The sequence below is a fragment of the Panthera pardus genome, unplaced genomic scaffold, assembly GCF_024362965.1.
Source record: "Panthera pardus isolate Hobbes unplaced genomic scaffold, ASM2436296v1 HiC_scaffold_6, whole genome shotgun sequence".
NCBI lineage: Eukaryota > Metazoa > Chordata > Mammalia > Carnivora > Felidae > Panthera > Panthera pardus.
The window spans coordinates 96388230-96407407 of record NW_026526991.1 but is presented as its reverse complement, the minus strand read 5'-3'; the positions used below and the strand labels follow the sequence as shown (position 1 = coordinate 96407407).

At 38.6% G+C, this 19178-nt stretch overlaps 1 protein-coding gene and 1 pseudogene across 2 annotated transcripts; one reads left to right on the top strand and one right to left on the bottom strand.

Annotated features, from left to right (window-relative positions):
* Positions 1-6806: 6806 nt before the first annotated feature.
* Positions 6807-15641, bottom strand: MAGOHB (mago homolog B, exon junction complex subunit). 2 transcript variants are annotated; one of them, XM_019451962.1, is made up of 5 exons: positions 15472-15641; positions 11919-11977; positions 10903-11013; positions 8858-8940; positions 6807-7158 (listed from the first exon to the last, which is right to left on the bottom strand). In XM_019451962.1, exons 1-5 carry the CDS (start codon positions 15563-15565, stop codon positions 7059-7061), a joined length of 447 nt encoding a protein of 148 aa, XP_019307507.1. In that variant the 5' UTR covers positions 15566-15641; the 3' UTR covers positions 6807-7058. The 2 variants fall into 2 exon arrangements, with proteins under 2 accessions (XP_019307507.1, XP_019307508.1); XM_019451963.1 differs by having other exon boundaries at positions 11919-12021; positions 15472-15585.
* A 1238-nt stretch (positions 15642-16879) lies between these two features.
* LOC109261810 (40S ribosomal protein S20-like) lies at positions 16880-17572 on the top strand (annotated as a pseudogene).
* The last annotated feature ends 1606 nt before the right edge of the window (positions 17573-19178 follow it).

The window sequence follows — 19178 nt, the reverse complement described above, 5'->3', positions numbered from 1 at the left end:
CAAGAGAATTCTACAAACATTTAAGGAAGAGTTAAAACCTATTCTCTTGAAACTGTTCCCAAAAAATAGAAATAGAAGGAAAACTTCCAAACTCTTTCTATGAAGCCAGCATTACCTTGATTCCAAAACCAGACAGAGACCCCACTCAAAAGGAGAACTATAGACCAATTTCCCTGATGAACATGGATGCAAAAATCCTCAACAAGATATTAGCCAAACGTATCAAACAATACATTAAAAAAATTATCCACTATGACCAAGTGGGATTTATACTTGGGATTCAGGGCTGGTTCAATACCCACAAAACAATTAACATGATTCATCACATCAATAAAAGAAATGACAAGAACCACATGATCCTCTCAATATACACAGAGAAAGCATTTGACAAAATACAGCATTCTTTCTTGATAAAAAACCCCCAAGAAAGTAGGGATAGAAGGATCATACCTCGAGATCATAAAAGCTATATATGAATGACCCAACGCTAATATCATCCTCAATGGGGAAAAACTGAGAGCTTTCCCCCTAAGGTCAGGAACAAGACAGGGATGTCCTCTCTCGCCACTGTTATTCAACATAGTATTGGAAGTCGTGGCCTCTGCAATCAGACAACACAAAGAAATAAAAGGCATCAAAATCGGCCAGGAGCAGGTCAAACTTTCACTCTTCGCAGATGACACCAACTAATCTTTGACAAAGCAGGAATGAATAACCAATGAAGTAAAGACAGCCTCTTCAGCAAGTGGTGCCAGGAAAACTGGACAGCGACATGCAGAAGAATGAACCTGGACCACTTTCTTACACCATACATAAAAACAAACTCAAAATGGATGAAAGACCTAAATGTAAGACAGGAAGCCATCAAAATCCTCAAGGAGAAAGCAGGCAAAACCTCTGATCATGGCCGCAGCAACTTCTTACTCTTACAACAACTTACAACGTCTCTGGAGGCAAGGGAAACAAAAGCAAAAATGAACTACTGGGACCTCATCAAAATAAAAAGCTTCTGCACAGAGAAGGTAATAATCAGTAAAACTAAAAGGCAACCGACAGAATGGGAGAAGATATTTGCAAAGGACATATCAGATAAAGGGTTAGGATCCAAAATCTATAAAGAACTTATCAAACTCAACACCAAAAAAACAAATAGTCCAGTGAAGAAATGGGCAGAAGACAAGAATAAACATTCCTCCAAGGAAGACATCCAAATGGCCAACTGACACGTGAAAAAATGCTCAGCATCACCAGGGATGACACATGAAAAAATGCTCAGCATCACCAGCATCATCATCAGGGAAATACAAATCAAAACCACAATGAGACACCACCTTACACCTGTCAGAATGGCTAACATTAACAACTCAGGCAACAACAGATGTTGGCGAGGATGCGGAGAAAGAGAATCTCTTTTGCACTGCTGGTGGGAATGCAAACTGGTGCAGCCACTCTGGAAAACAGTATGGAGGTTCCTCACAAAACTAAAAATAGAACTACCCTACGACCCAGCAATTGCACTACTAGGCATTTATCCACAGGATACAGGTGTGTTGTTTTCAAAGGGACACACGCACCCCCATGTTTATAGCAGCACTATCAACAGTAGCCAAAGTATGGAAAGAGCCCAAATGTCCATCAATGGATGAATGGATAGAGAAGATGTGGTATATATATATACAATGGAGTATTACTCGGCAATCAAAAAGAATGAAATCTTGCCATTTGCAACTACATGGATGGAACCAGAGGGTATTATGCTAAGCCAAATTAGTCGGAGAAAGACAAATATCATAGGACTTCACTCATGTGAGGACTTTAAGAGACAAAACAGATAAACATAAGGGAAGGGTAACAAAAATAATATAAAAACAGGGAGGGGGACAAAACATAAGAGACTCTTAAATATGGAGAACAAACAGAGGGTTACTGGAGGGGTTGTGGGAGGGGGGATTGGCTAAATGGGTAAGGGGCATTAAGGAATCTACTCTTGAAATCATTGTTGCACTATATGCTAATTTGGATGTAAATTTAAAAAAATAAATTTAAAAAATTAGACAGAAAGAAAGAAAGAAAAAAAATATCCTACTAAGGAATGAATGGGTCAATCAGGAAATTAAAGAACTTTAAAAATATATGGAAGCAAATAAAAATGAAAACATGACAGTCCAAACCCTTTGGCATGCAGCAAAGGCAATCCTAAAAGGAAAATACATCATAAATCAGACCTATCTCAAAAAGCAAGAAAAATCCCAAATACAGAATCTAACCTCACACCTACAGGAACTAGAAACAGAGCAGCAAAGAAACCCCAAAGCCAGCAGAAGAAGAGAAATAATAAGGATTAGAGCAGAAATAAACAATATAGAATCCAAAAACAAACAAACAGTAGAACCTATCAATGAATTTAAGAGCTGGTTTTTTGAAAAAATAAACAAAATCAATAAACCCCCAGCCAGACTTCTCAAAAAGAAAAGAAAGAGAACCTAAACAGATAAAATCATGAATGAAAGAGGAGAGATTACAACCAATACCACAGAAATACAAACAATTATTAGAGAATACGATGAAAAATTATATGCCAACAGACTGGATAACCTAGAAGAAATGGACAACTTCCTAGACATTCACACGCTACCAAAACTCAAATAGGAAGAAATAGAAAACTTGAACAGACCCACAACCAGTGAAGAAATTGAACTGGTTATCAAAAATCTCCCAACATTTAAGAGTCCTGGGCTAGATGCCTTCCCAGGGGAATTCTACCAAACATTTAAACCAGTCATGGTACCTATTCTTCTCACACTGTTCCAAAAAAATAGAAACAGAAGGAAAACTTCCAGACTCATTGTATGAAGCCAGCATTACCTTTATACCCAAACCAGTCAAAGACCCCACTAAAAAGGAGAATTACAGGCCAATATCCCTGATGAACATGGATGCAAAAATTCCCAACAAGATACTAGCAAATCAAATTCAACAGTATATTAAAAGAATTATTTACCATGATCAAGTGGGATTCATTCCTGGGCTACAGGACTGGTTCAATATTCACAAATCAATCAATGTGATACATCACATTAATAGAAGGGTAAGAACCATACGATCCAGCCAATAGATGCAGAGAAAGCATGTGACAAAATACAGCATCCTTTCTTAATAAAAACCCTCAAGAAAGTCAGGATAGAAGGAACATACCTTAACATCATAAAAGCCATATATGAAAGGCCCACAGCTGATATCATCCTCAAAGGGGAAAAACTGAGAGCTTTCCCCTTGAGATCAGGAAATGACAGGGATATCCACTCTCACCACTGTTGTATAACATAGTGTTGGAAGTCCTAACCTCAGCAATCAGACAACAAAATGAAATAAAAGGCATCCATATTGGCAAAGAAGTCACACTTTCATTCTTCACAGATAACATAATACTCTACATGGAAAACCCGAAAGTCTCCACCAAAAAACTGCTAAAACGGATACATGAATTCAACAAAGTTGCAGGACATAAAATCAATGTAGAGATATCGGTTGCATTTTTATTCAACAATAATGAAACAACAGAGGTATCAGGGAATCGACAATTGCACTAAGAACCATAAGATGCTTAGGAATAAACCTAAACAAAGAGGTAAAAGATCTGTACACTGGAAACTATAGAAAGCTTATGAAAGAAATTGAAAACACAAAGAAATGGAAAAACATTCCATGCTCATGGATTGGAAGAACAAGTATTGTTAAAATGTCCGTACTACCCAAAGCAATCTACACATTCAGTGCAATCCAATCAAAATTGCATCGGTATTCTTCTCAAAGCTAGAACAAACAATCTTAAAATTTATATGGAAGCACAAAAGACCCCAAATAGCCAAAGTAATGTTGGAAAAGAAAACAAAAGCTGGAAGCATCACGATCCTGGACGTTAGCCTCTACTACAAAGCTGTAATCATCAAGACAGTATGGTATCGGCACAAAAACAGACACACAGCCCAATGGAATAGAATAAAGAACCCAGAAGTGGACCCACAAATGTATGGCCAACCAATCTTCAACAAACAGAAAAGAGTATCCAATGGAAAAAAGACAGTCTCTTTGGCAAATGGTGCTGGGAGAACTGGACAACAATATGCAGAAGAACAACACTGGACTACTTTCTTACACCATACACAAAAATAAATTCAAAATGGATGAAAGACCGAAACATGAAACAGGATATCATCAAAATCCTAGAAGAGAAAGCAGGCAACAACCTCTTTTGCCTCGGCCGCAGCAACTTCTTACTTGACATGTTCTCCAAAGGAAAAGCAAAAATGAACTACTGGACCTCATCATAATAAAAAGCTTTTGCCCTGTAAAGGAAACAATCAACAAAACTAAAAGGTAACTGACAGAATGGGAGAAGATATTTGCAAAAGACATATCAGATAAAGGGTTAGTATCCAGGGGCGCCTGGGTGGCTCAGTCAGTTGAGCGTCCGACTTCGGCTCGGGTCATGATCTCCCAGTTGACGAGTTCGAGCCCCGCGTCTGGTTCTGTGCTGACAGCTCAGAGCCTGGAGCCTGCTTCTGATTCTGTGTCTCCCTCTCTCTCTGCCTCTCCCCTGCTTGTGCTCTCTGTCTCAAAAATAAAGATAAACATTAAAAAAAGTTGTTTTTAAAAAGGGTTAGTATCCAAAATCTATAAAGAACTTACTAAACTCAACACCCAAAAAACAAATAATCCAGTGAAGAAATGGGCAGAAGACATGAATAGGCATTTTTTCCAAAGAAGACCTCCAAATGGCTAACAGACACATGAAAAGATGCTCAACTTTGCTCATCATCAGGGAAATACAAATCAAAACCACAGTGAGATACCACCTCACACCGGTCAGAGTGGCTAAAATGAACAACTCAGGAAACAACAGATGCTGGTGAGGATGTGGAGAAAGGGGAACCCTCTTGTCCTGTTGGCGGGAATGCAAACTGGTGCAGGCACTCTGGAAATCAGTGTCGAGGTTCCTCCAAAAATTAAAATGTGAATTACCCTATGACCCAGCAATAGCACTACTAGGAATTTATCCAAAGGATTAGGGAATGCTGATTTATAGGGGCACATGTACCCCAATGTTTATAGCAATGGTATCAACAATAGCCAAATTATGGAAAGAGCCCAAATGTCCATCAAATGATGAATGGATAAAGATGTGGTATACACACACACACACACACAATGGAATACTATTCAGCAATGAAAAAGAATGAAATCTTGCCATTCACAACAACACGGATGGCACTGTAAAATATTATGCTAAGTGAACGGAGCCAGTCCATGAAAGACAGATATCATGTTTTCACTTATATGTGGAAGTTGAGAAATAAAAAAATAGATAGATAGATAGATAGATAGATAGATAGATAGATACAAACAGAAAGGGAGGGAAACCATAAGAGACTTTTAATTAGAGAAAAAACTGAGGGTGGAAGGGAGTGGGAGAACAGGGGGATGGATAAAATGGGTGATGCGCATTGAGGAGGGCACTCATTGGGATGAGCACTGGGTGTTTTATGTAAGTGATGAATCATGGGAATCTACTCCCGAAGCCAAGAGCACACTGTATGCACTGTGTGTTAGCTAACTTGACAATAATAAATAAATAAATAAATAAATAGATAGATAGATAGATAAATAAATTTAACCAAAACTAAATAGGACTAAAAAAAAGTTATTTATTGATACCAATTATACTAGTTATTCCATTCTTAAGTCAAAAATCAACAGGACAGGATTTATAAGCCTTACTTCAGTAAAAAAAAAAAAAAAAATTATAGACTCTAGATTTGACATACAGGTGTTCATTTTACAATTTTTTTTAACATCTTCTATGCTTGAAATTTTTCGTAATAAAATTTAAAAAATGTTTTTAATTAAATAGGACTGTAAATTCAGTTATTCTGGCCACATCTCAGGTACTAGTTGCCACACATAGTAGCTGGTGGTTACCTTACTGAACTACAGATAGAGGACATCTCCATTATCTCAAATAAGTTTACTGGCCAGAACCTCTCTAGATAATGTAGCTCAGGAGTACTGCACACCTTCAGAGACTAATTCTTCCCAATAAGGTCATCCTCACTGTCCCGGGGCAAGTGAATCGTCACTACAAGGACTGCCCCTTTAAAAAGTGGGGGTTCAGATGGAGAAAGAACAATACCAGGGGCATGCTTACTAACAGAAATAATGAAAGACCAAGTCTATCAGAAAGACGTTGAAGGGAACTGAAAATCACGAGTGGAAACTATGGTCATTAGAAATTAAAATACACACACACATGTGCGTGTAAAAGCCTAAATTTTTAATAATTTGTCATGCTGAGAACTCATTTAGTTCCTACAGAAACACAAATATATTGTGAAATATCTTATTTACAAAATTTACTGTGAAAATAAGGAATAAGGGCAGAATAAAAGCTGTGTTTAACTTGGGGTGCTGACTTTACTCTTGTAACCCTTTAGGCATGATTGATTATACCAAAAGTATTTAAATTTTAATAATTCCTGGGGGGTTGGTGATAAATGTAAAAAATCCAGAACCTTCTGTAAACAACTTCTATAGGCACCAACAAATTAAGTCCCATTAGGTATGGAAGTAATAAAGGTAACACGTAATTGCCTTTAATGGATGAAACTCTGGCTGCATGAAAGAACTTCTGCCATAGGATGTCCTACCATAACAATTCTTTATTATCTTAAAGTGAATAAAAAGACATACCCTTCTGGAAAAAAGAACAAAAACAAAACAAACAAACAAAAAAAAAACCACTCTCCATCCAGGCTTTGATATGTTTTATTGGAGCAAAATCTCAACAAAAAGTTGCTTTCATTTACAGAATTTAATATGTGTGAGGACTATCTAAACCACTTGGAGCCAAGTGAGAATAACCATTAAGCCTGTTTATGTATTTTCTTATTTTCAGTGGGCATACAAAACAAGAGTTTCACATTTATAAAAATCCCAATATTGTAAATGACAAACCCATCCCTTAATTAAATATAAAAACAGCTTTTAAAAAAACATACAACTTAGATTGGTTTAATCTTGAAATGTAATCCAATAAGACTAAAAACTAAACATTTCAGGTCCTGTACCAAGTAGTAAAATACTCGAAGGCCTTCAGGATCCCTAAAATTTAAAAAGGTAAAAGTTACTTTTTTGTTCCTAAAATGAAACATATCATTTTGTAAGTTAATTCCTAAAACAAAATAAAAAACAAAACAAAGGAATCCAGGAGAAAGGAAGGATTTGCTGCAACTAAAATGAACATACTGAATAATTTTCATTTCCTTTCTCTATCTTTTCTACAAAAAATATAAATTTTATTCACCAGTATTCATTTCATACTCAAGTATTTATTTTCTTATCAAAGTAAGAACTATACATAGCAAAAATGTATAAAGCAGATATAATTATAAAGATAGAAAAAATAATACTCATAATACTATAAAATGTCACTCCTTACAGAAAAACTATGAATATTTTGGCATTTCTCTATTTTCATAACTAAAAGCATTCCCTGGCCCTTTTTGATTACAAAAATTTTTTAAATGTTTATTTTTGAGAAAGAGAGAGAGAGAGAGAAGCAGAATGCGAGTGAGGGAGTGGCAGAGAGAGGGAGACACAGAATCTGAAGCAGGCTCCAGGCTCTGAGCTGTCAGCACAGGGCCCGACTTGGGGCCTCAATTCATGAGCCGGGAGATCATGACCTGAGCCAAAGTCAGATGCTTAACCGAATAAGCCACCCAGGGACCCCTGTTCCTTGTACCCTTTTTAACGTTGTTTTCCATTACATGAAAAATAATTCGCAAATGATTTCTAATTAACAATTCTCTTTTTGTTAAACAGTTGGATTTTTCCCCAATTATAAGTAAGACTCCAATGACCATTTTTATGACTAATAAAGCATTTTCATTATTTGACAGTATTTCCCTAAAATAGATGCTCAGAAATGGAATTACTAAGTCAAAGATGAATTTAAAATGCTAGCACCTTTTGATGCACAATTATCAAACTGCTTTCCAAAAAACACTGTACCAATTTAAAATCCCACTTAGGATATGAACGCCAGCCACATCCTCACCACTGTGGGGAAATAAATGTGATAGTTTAAAAGTATCTGGTCGGTCTTTATTGTATCTAATAGTTACTATACATTCATTCCTTTCTCCTTTCCTCTAACATATATTCACCAAGCACCTATCCTGCGCCAGGCACTGTGTTAACTTTGGAGATATAGCAAGGTTCTCATGGAGTTTATATTCAAGCCAGAAAAGCAAATAAATAAGTTATTACAATTTAGGGTGATAGGACAAAATACTAAGAAAACATTTTGAGGGGTAAAAGAGAAAAGTAACTCCAAGTAGAGAAATTTTTCAGACAAAAACAACAGTATGTCCTACAAAGGCCCAGAGGAAACAAACTTGGAAAGACAGAGGAAGCTAAAACCATCCTTAAGTTACAATGACTTTTTTCAAATTCTTTCAAATATTAAATTCAAAGATGAGGATGATGTGATAATGAATGATATAATCCAATAAGAATTTCTTTTAAACTCTGTAAAAAGATACCCAGACTTTTACCAAAAATAGCTATTACAACGTGGTCATTATTGTACACAGTTGTCAGATTAACATTCTTTTGATAATCACAAAAATACACTAACCACTTTGATAGCAAGTCTTTAATGACATAAAAGTTAGAATTACATCTGCATAATAAACTGATAGGATGCCACCGAAATAATCTTAAAAAACTGGCTACTGTTCTAAAATGAGCCTCTCTAATTAATTACGTCAATTTAGTCAAAATACTTTAACATACTCACTTTGACTGATTTACATCAATAAGAGAACCTATTTTTGATGTGGTAAAAGAAATGTGTTCATCTCCAATTACAATTTCAAGTTCCTGAAAAAAACAAAATAGATTCATGTAGTTAATATAAAACTCCATCTCAGAAGTGTCTGTATTCTTGTTACCTAGAGGTCCCAATTGTAGCTGCGAGTTTTCTAGCAGTCATAGAGGAGAAAAAAAAAAAAAAAGAAAAGAAAAAGGAAAAGGAACTTGACCTGTTAGACATAAACTATGTCTGTAAAATAAAAACCTCATCGAATGCTCAGGAGTCCCCAATATTAGGATCAACCAAGAATTGCTTTCCAGAGATCTCATAAAGAAAACACTATAAATATGAATGACACATGAACATTTCTTATGTCCGTAAAAACTAAAGAAATAACTTTGAAGCACAATGTTGTAAAAATAATAATATGGGTAAAAACCTATTTTTAATAAATAAATATAAGCACACTTAACCATTCTACCAGAAATGCAGAGTATTAACAGCACCACTTTGGGATCTACTGTGTATGAGGCCCTGCTGCTAGGGACTTTAAAACATACTCTGTAATCCCTAAAATACCCTTATCAGGGTATTTGACAAATGCAAAATACAAGATTCATAAAGCATAGGGAAAAACATCAACATTTACAACCACTAATAAGTGATAGTACTCATATTTGAATCCTGGGCTGTTAACACTGAAAGACTCACACTTGTTTGACTTCACAAAACATTTAAAATTAAGCACTACTAAAACAAATACAACATACTGTAGACATTCTCAGTGTGCCATAATTACTGGATAAGTTTTTCTCTATATTTTATCTGCAAATCTAAAACCAATGATTAAGAGGCTATGTCTGTAGTGATTTATCAGGTTAAATAACAAATGCCATTAAAGACAATCTCAGCTATATGTCTGATCAAAAGACCTAATTACACACAGTTTATGGCACACACAACATGGAGAATTACCTAAGGCTCTCAATCAATCATAAAATCTTTGACTTAAAGATCCAATGGATGATCTCTGGAACATGCTTAACCCTCCCCACTAACCAAAACATAAACACATCATCAAGTGGGTACATAAAATACTGGGTTCTCCCAGAGTCTAAAAGAGATAAAAGGTTTACTGCTGTTGTCTGTTTTTTAGTACAAATGTACCCATTGCATAAAGCAAACTGAGATTTAAATTTATTTTTTAAAAGTGTTTCAATGCATAAAATAAATACTGTTAACTATTACCTTTGCTTTCCTAAATAATGTTTCTTTAAACAGAAGAGCTAAGTGACTGCTATAGAATGTCAGCATCTATTCGATTTCTCCACATTTTCTTCTAGAAGAAAGTAATATAAAGTCAAAGAAGGTGACATAAAGTATAATTCTTAGGAACATAAAAAAGTGAAATTAAGTGTTTCTTTCTCCAGGAATTGTATCTCATGTCTTCAAGAGCTGAAAAGACCCAATCAAACTATCTTTTTACAGAGTGAAATGAAACCTTCAAAGTTCTTCACAAGCCCTCTGAGAAACATTAATTACTCTAAAGGGAATATGAGGCAAAAGCAATGGTCAGTTCGAACAAAGACACCAATCAAATCCATCTCCTGGGCATAAGGATGCAGACAAGGGTTCTCAAAGTTATAAAAATGAAGAAAGTAAATTTTACAGTCAATAAGAATCCTGTCTTGAATTTAACAAACACTGTACTTATTCCTAATAGAAGTAATACACAATAGAAATTATTCATAACAGCGTGAAAACATCATAGCTTTAACTGGGGAGGCTAGAGAGAGGACTGGTCAGAAAGGGGTCTAAATCTTGAGCTACACATTGACTCCTTCACTACTCAGAGGTAGCACAGGAAATGAGCCTAAGTGAAACAAAATTAAACAGGATTTACCGGGTGCCTACTAAATGGAAAACCAAAGAACCAATGGTCTATTCTAAATAAATAAGGAGAAACGTAACAATTAATTATATTACCAACTTTTAAGACATATGCATTTAAAGAACCACTAAACACCAACCTGTCGGCCAACTCTGTCAGGGGGAGGCCACAAAGCATCATCTTCTTTTGTAATTTCACTGTCGTCAATGATTCTCTTCAGTTCTTCCATTACACTCTTGTGTACATAAGCCTGAAAATAAGTTCCAGTAAAAATCTCATGTCTATTTCTTCCCCCAACTCAGAATGAAATAATCATACAATGTTACAAACACTAAATATTCAAAGGGAGTATCAGGGAAGAATCGAATGCTGATTCCAAAATTACAAGGTGAGAGAGAATCACTCATCCATAGGATTCTTCTTCATTCTCTTGCCCTTTCCTTGAATATACATTTGTCTCCAAATTAAAAAAAAAAAAAGGTAATTTACTCTAGCCTCCTTTTAAAACCCTGGATTCTGGACTTCATAACATGGGACTCAATTACCTGAGTGGTTAATGGTGATAAGGGAAAATCTATAAGGTGAACAGAGGCAAATACAAGTAGACATCACAGCTACTGTTCTGAACTTTTTCTTATCCCTAACTTTTGAGCCTTTTATTTAAATTCACACTGTGTTTAGCACCTGGGTAGCTCAGGTCATGATCTCAGGAGTTCATGAGTTTGAACCCCACATCAGGCTCTCTGCTGCTAGGGCAGAGCCCGCTTTGGATCCTCTTTCTCCCCCTCTCTCTCTGCTCCTCCCTTGCTTGGTTTCTTTATCTCTCTCTCTCTCTCTCCAATAAATGAATAAAAACTTAAAAAAATAAAATTCATACTGTGTTTAAATACTATCAATTAGTTTTAAATAGTGAATGTGACATAAAGACAAAATGAATTAAATCATATGTTCAAAGGTGGGTCTACAATTTATATTCAGATTGCTTCTTTTGATGTTACACATGCTACAGTTATATCTAATTTAAATAGAATCCCTTTCAAGTCTATAAATGGCTTCTTTATAGTAATATAGCCTTAGATGTAGTTTTGTAAATTCAAAAAAGATCTGAAGAAAATGGTCTAAATGTAAAAAATTAGACATTCAAAAAGAACTTACCTCCTTTCTGATCATGACGTCATTTTTGTAGTTGCTGTTGTTGGCATATCTAAGCTTTCCTGTGGGGAGTGGAAAAAAATTCAATCTATAACAGCAAAAACTGCTAAAAAAAAATAAAGAAAGAAAGAAATGACACTGTAAGCAATTTTGAAGGTAAAGACCATTTTATACTACCACTTTTTTTATTAAAAGCTTCTGCCTTTTTAGCATAAGATCAATGCTAGATCTGTATTTGCTGGTAAAAAAAAAAAAGTTAGCTAAAGCTGAAGTTAGTCATTTTCAAATATTCCATACCTTCAACAGAATTTTTAAGTACTCAACATAATTTTTAAATATTTCATGCCGTTGGGGCACCTGGGAGGCTCTGTCAGTTAAGCGTCCGACTTCAGCTCAGGTCATGATCTCATGGTTCATGAGTTCGAGCCCCACGTCGGGCTCTGTGCTGACAGCTTGGAGCCAGGAGCCTGCTTCAGATTCTGTGTCTCCCTCTCTCTCTGCCCCAACCCCACTCATGCTCTGTCTCTCTCTCTCTCTCTCTTAAAAATAAATAAACGTTAAAAAATTTTTTTTCAATAAATAAATAAATATTTCATGCCTTCAATATAATTGGAGGGCCTTTTTTTAAAGTTTATTTATTTATTGGGGGCGGGGGAGCACAAGCTGGGGAGGGGCCGAGAGAGAGAATCCCAAGCTGATAGCACAGAGCCCAATGTGGACTCAGTCCCACGAACCACGAGATCATGACCTGAGCCCAGATCAAGGGTCCGACACTTAACCAACTGAGGCACCCAGGCACCCTTTAGGAGAGTTACTTTTAAGGCTCATTTGCTTAAGCTATTATCATGAACTAGACAGGGAATCTGAAAAAGGAACTAACATTTCTTTTAAAGCCTATGTTTTATGTCTTCATTGGTCCTAAGTGATTTACCCAGAGCATTTAATCTAATCGGTACTTCATCTATTCATGGTTGAGAAAACAAGAGTTCAGTTATTTGCCCAGGGACACAAAGATTCGGATCTGGATCCACCTTCTTTCAATACTCACGCTTTCCCTACTACTCCAAAATGTTCTCTATACAATATGGCAATGCTAATATTTTAGCACTGTCACTAGGATGCATATGCTATGTAATGCTTCTAGATAAAAAGTAGGCCAGTTTGTTAGCTGACCTACAGTTAATTTTAATCCATCGTTGACTTTTGTACTCCCTGATGCATGCTTCTCCTTATGGCTGTAGTCAGTTGCTCAGGGACAGATGTAATATGGTCCTGATCTCTGATGTTACCCTAATGAGGTGATCCCCTCACTAATGAAGGAAGTATGTAGAATGGTGTGATGGCAGATTACTGGATGAGAACCACCGTCCTGGCATGAAATTTTCCTGATAGTATCAGACTGCTTAATTTACGTGACTGGCTAAACAGGATATAGGCAAGCTGAAAGCTGTTCACAGGCAAAGACACTAAGATTATCACCTAAAAAAAGAATAGATGGAGTATTCAGGTAAATTTGGCTCCTTAGCTAAATTGAGAAGAGACATGGGGAGAACAAGGGAGAATAAAGTGATTACAGTTTCTAAATTGCATGGCTGTAGTTACCTTGAGTTCTTCCTTCAACGTCTGATTCTCTTCCTCTTTCCTTATATACGAGGCTTCTCTACTTTTTCTTTTTCTTTTTTTAAAGTAGGCTCCACGCCCAGCGTAAAGCCCAACATGGGGTTTAAACTCACACGACCCTGAGATCAAGACCTAAGCTGTGATCAAGAGTCAAACACTTAACCGACCCACGCGCCCCTTCTCCACTCTTTCACTCCCACAGAACTTTGCCCAAAACATATCGCACCACTTAATATCCACGCTGTTTTATGGCTAGTTTCATGTCTGTGTCGCCCACCAAGACATAACTCCTTCATGGAAATTAAAGAGTCTTATTCATTACTGTATCCTCAATTTTTGTATTTACTTGTTGCCCAGCACATAACACGTATTCAAAGAAGGAAAAGCCTAGGTGGGTGGACTGCCCAGGTTGCCAGGAGAGTTCAGTATACGGGGCTGTCAAAAGATAGACTATGTTGCACCTACACGGCAGCAGACCGTTCACCCTTTGCTCATGCTATTTTCAGCAGTCTGAATGGTTTTCTCCCTCACAGGCCCAGAACATCCTATTCTCATTTAAAGACTCATTTGGGGCTCCTGGTGGCTCCATCGGTTAAGCATCCGACTTCGGCTCAGGTCATGATCTCTCAGTTTGTGGGTTCGAGACCCGCATGGGGCTCTGTGCTGACAGCTCAGAGCCTGGAGCCTGCTTCGGATTCTGTGTCTCCCTCTCTCTCTGCCCCTCCCCTACTCGTCCCGTCTTTCTCTCGTTGTCTCTCTCAAAAATAAATAAATGTTAAAAAACTAAAAAAAAAAAAAAAAAAAAAAAAGACTCATCTTGAAAGAGGGCTTCGGCTGCCTCCATTGTGATCTCAAACTTTTTAGTTAGGTTCCTCCTTCCAGCTTATCTCTCGGCTCCTGCAGAAGACCCTAAGGGCAAAGTATCTCCTAAAGGAAACCAAAACTACCCCCTCAAGCAACAAGGACTGCCCCGAGCCAGCAAGACCTCAACTGGGATTGAAATCCAAGACAATGATCAATTTAAAATTCAAGGTCCACCGGCACACAACCCACCCACCTGTGCCCCACGTTTTCCTTACATAAACCTGGAAGTATTTTTGGCATTTTAGAGACGTATTTGAGAAGCTAGTCCGCTGTCTTCCGGTGCTGGCCTCTCTGAAATAAACTTTCTTGTTTCACCATCAGTAGATTCTCTACCTTTGGATGTGTCAACAATGAGCCTCCGATTTGGTCTGTTTGGGAACCCGGGAGACAAGTGCTCCTGTAGCCCTGCGCACCAGCTGCAATTTCAACTGTTACCTTCTCTAGGAAGCTTTCCTTGACGCCTCCTACACGTAGCCCTAACCATCCCCCTCTTTTGTATTCTTAACACATCCTATGGCAAACAACTGTATTTAAGCACCCTAAACACATCATTACATTCATTTTTCTACACTGAAGAGCTCCCCTCTTTAGAGCAGGTCCTTTTCCTACACACGTGGCTTGAGAGGCAGGGCCTGAATGAATACAATGGTTGAACGGGGAGTCCGAAAATTAACTGGTCACCGGAAGACCTTCAGCATCCCTTGGACCCCGGCACGATGGGATGTTCTTCAAAATGTTCAGGTATGACGTCAAGTACACGAGATGCCTTTTCAGGTCCCTTCCGGTGCGCTGGATGCAGGATTCTGCTTACCCCCAAGTTTTCAGTATCTGGCAGGGTTCGATTTTTCTGAATTAATTTACACCGATCAATTTTCTTTTCTTCACGGAACCAATGTACGCCTCTGACAGACTTTCGTTCGTGTGTATTTCGGCTCTAGTGGCCCCGGCCCCCACCGCAGGCTCGCCAGCCCACCGCGGACGGCTCAGCCCACCCCGCCCCCTCCGCGTCCTCTGCGCTCCGCTTCCCCCAGCCGCGCAGCGCGCTCGGCGGCGGCGCCGCTCCCCTGCTCACCGTCTGGCCGAAACTCGAACTCCAGGAACTCGTGTCCAAACTTGCCCTTGTGCCCTACGTAGTAGCGCAGGTAGAAATCACTGGCCATAGCCATTTTCGTCCCCCTGAAGCCCGCCCGAGGCCTGGCCGACGTGCCGCCCGGCGCCTGGTAGTGACGTCATCGCCCAGGGTAAAAGCGTCGCGGCGGGCGTGCCTTTCTGGTCCCCGGTGACCGGAGGAAAGCGGGAAGGCGGGTTCTCCCGGGAGAGATTCGGAGGCGCTGGGGAGATCTGAACTTGGTTTCGCAAGGTTGGAAGAACATTTTTTTTCCCCCAAAATTAAGTAGATCGTGTGCTACAAGCAAAACACAGAAGTGTGAAAATGTCATAGTATTTTTTTATGGGCTGAGAATTCAGGTTTGCAAGTCGCTTTTACTTTTTGGGTCTCTAATTCTCGCGGCACCCTGCCCTCACGGGGGGGGGGGGGGGGGGTGGCGTGAATTCGCCTTTCACTGGTGGAGTGAGGAAAGATAAAGCCAGAATCCGAATGGTTGACCTGGACTACAACCCTTTCCTGCAGTTAGATTCCTAACCGGAGATTTCCCCCTTTGCACCACGGTTGCTAGCTAGCTGACAGCTAGAAGCCTATCAAACAAGAGGTATGAAATTTGAAAGACACATTGAAACTAAACATCCCTGAAGTCACGGTATAAAAGAGTTCTTTTAATAGTAAAACGTGTACCATTCAGCAAGGGTTAATCTTCAGTAGCCTGTGGAGTTTTGGCAATTTGAAGATCAAATGGTTTAGCCCACGTTTCTTACCAGAAAAGAATTACATTGGGGAGGGGAAAGAATGCTCCAGTGTGGAATGGGTTTTGAAGGAGGTGGAAAGACAAGGGGAACGTTTACGGAGTCTACTTTTCAAATATTATTGATCACCCTGTTTTTACCAACCGAGTAATTCTGCTGGGTGACCTTTAACCCTCAGCAGTATTTAAAATAAAGAGTGGCAGTCAGAAGACCTGCGATTCATTCCCATCACTTATGCTCTACTAACCTTGGTTACTTAGTCACTGTCCACACCTGTTTGTTCACCAACTGAATGAATATCCTATGATCAACTTTGTCAATCTTTGTTGAGAAGATCAAATGAGATAATACATATATAATAAGCTTTAAAATTTATGAAAACAAGGGTGCCTGCGTGGCTCAGTGGGTTAAGCATTGGACTTCGGCTCAGGTCATGATCTCACAGTTCATGAGTTCGAGCCCCACGTGGGGCTCTGTGCTGACAGCTTGGAGCCAGGAGCCTGCTTCAGATTCTGTGTCTCCCTGTCTGTCCCTCACCCGCTTGTCTTCTCTCTCTCTGTCTCTCAAAAATAAATAAACAATAACTTTTTTTTAGTTTATAAAAACATACAGGGATTTCTTATGTGCCAGAAATGGACAGACACTGGTAATAATGATAGAGCCCTTTACAAGTTTAGTCTAGAAAAGAAAGCAAACATGTAGTCACGTATTAGCACAAGGAAGCAAATATTATAAGAATATTTTTAGCTCTTTTGAGGAAGATACAGTCACAGCTACAAAGGAGCTTTGGACTTGCCCGCTCCTGTTCCCAGCTCACTGCTGTTAGCTCTCTCCAAGGAACCAGTCATGAAGAAGCTGCACCACAGCCATGGCTTTTAAAGACACCATAAAGACACCCGTGGAACCAGAGGTTCTAATTCACTGAATTAGAATTATTATAACCAGACGCAACTTAAAATCTTTGGAGAAGGTATATGCTGACTTGATCAGAGATGCAAAGGGAAAGAATCTCAAAGTGAAAGGACCAGTTCAGATGCCTGCTAGATTCACCACAAGAAAAATTCCTTGTGGTGAAGGTTCTAAGACTCAGGATCATTTTCAGATGAGGATCTACAAGTGACTCATTGATTTGCACAGTCCTTTTGAGATTGTTAAACAAGATTACTTCCAAGAGTATTGAGCCAAGAGTTGAGGGTGAACTCACCACTGCAGATGCTTAAATCAATTTTTTTAATAACTTGATTATCAGTTGTTAAAAAAAAAAAGAAAAGAAAGCAAATTTTTAAATGCTGGTAGTACAGCAGAAGAAGCAAGCCACTTTATTGGGGAATAGGGGAAATTGAAGAAAGGGAAGTATCAAGGAAGGGTGTGTAGATGTACGATATGAATTGGACCTTGTTGGGTAAGTTCAGTGTATGGTCAAAGGGAGGGAAAGCATTCAGGGCAGAAAATAGCCTGAACAAAGGCACAGTGGTATGAAAGTGCCTGATTCTGGAAAGCCAAACACTTCACTATAGTTAGAACATAAAGTTCAGGGGCGCCTGGGTGGCTCAGTCAGTTAAGCGTCCGACTTCAGCTCAGGTCACGATCTCGCAGTCCGTGAGTTCGAGCCCTGCGTCGGGCTCTGGGCTGATGGCCCAGAGCCTGGAGCCTGCTTCCGATTCTGTGTCTCCCTCTCTCTCTGCCCCTCCCCCATTCATGCTCTGTCTCTGTCTCAAAAATAAATAAACATTAAAAAAAATTATAGGGGCGCCTGGGTGGCGCAGTCGGTTAAGCGTCCGACTTCAGCCAGGTCACGATCTCGCGGTCCGTGAGTTGGAGCCCCGCGTCAGGCTCTGGGCTGATGGCTCGGAGCCTGGAGCCTGTTTCCGATTCTGTGTCTCCCTCTCTCTCTGCCCCTCCCCCGTTCATGCTCTGTCTCTCTCTGTCCCAAAAATAAATAAAAAACGTTGAAAAAAAAAATTTTAATAAAAAAAAAATATAAAAAAAAAAAATTATAAAAAAAAATTAAAAAAAAAAAAGAACATAAAGTTCATACAAGTGGAATGACTAGAAAGGCAGACTGGGCCAGATTATGTTGAGTCTATATTAACACTTACATAACTGTCAATGTAGAAATCTATATTAACCATTGTATAAATGTTAATATAGAAAAGTTATTCAGTTCCTATTATTTGCTGCCATTATGGAAAATATACAAGAGACATAAAGCACTATCCCTTAACACTAAAGTGACTAACTGTTTTGGTTTGCCCAGGACTAAGGAGTTTCCTGCGATGTGGGACTTTTCAGTTGTAAAGCCTGCAAAGACCCAGGCAAACCGAGATCAGTTGTTCACTGTACTTACTACAAGAATAACCCATAGAAATCTGACCACGTATTCCATAGTATCTCTGAAAATATAGGCAATAATCCATTTGGGTTGTTTTGTTTGCTTGTTTGTTTGTTGTGCCGGGAGCCTCATTCAATATATTTACATTCCCCAGTACATATCCATCAGATTTTTGGCTCACATGCCAATGTTCATCTTCATGCTTACGTAAGAGAGCTACCGGTTCCAGAACTATGACTATGCCAATAGTGCATGTGGAATGCGGTAGTAAGATCTTTATCTGTAGGCCAATTACTGTTTCTAATCCCCTAAAAAGACTTCTGCGCTAAAGACTAATCCTTTCTAACCCCTGTCGGTTTTTAAGGTGAAATGTGAAAATATATTCACTTAATCCTTTATATATGAAAAAGTAATCTCTTGTATCATTCTCTCTTGTATCATGATAAGCATTGCAAAGTGGTCTTCTTGGATGGTATACGAAGCAGATGTGGAAATGTTCTGAATGGCTTGTGAGCACTTGAAATGTGGCTAGTGAGAATAGGAAGTGATTTTTTTTCTTTGTAAAGGTTTCATGGGGGGTGCCTGGG

What these genes read in the sequence shown, in the direction of transcription:
- MAGOHB (XM_019451962.1), bottom strand. Translation starts at nt 15,565, where the DNA reads ATGGCTATGGCCAGTGATTTCTACCTGCGCTACTACGTAGGGCACAAG. An exon ending in GTTCGAGTTTCGGCCAGACG is followed by an intron (nt 11,978 to 15,471) that starts GTGAGCAGGGGA and finishes CACTCCCCACAG; the next exon opens with GAAAGCTTAGATATGCCAAC. An exon ending in ATTGATGTAAATCAGTCAAA is followed by an intron (nt 7,159 to 8,857) that starts GTGAGTATGTTA and finishes TTTAAATTTTAG; the next exon opens with GGATCCTGAAGGCCTTCGAG.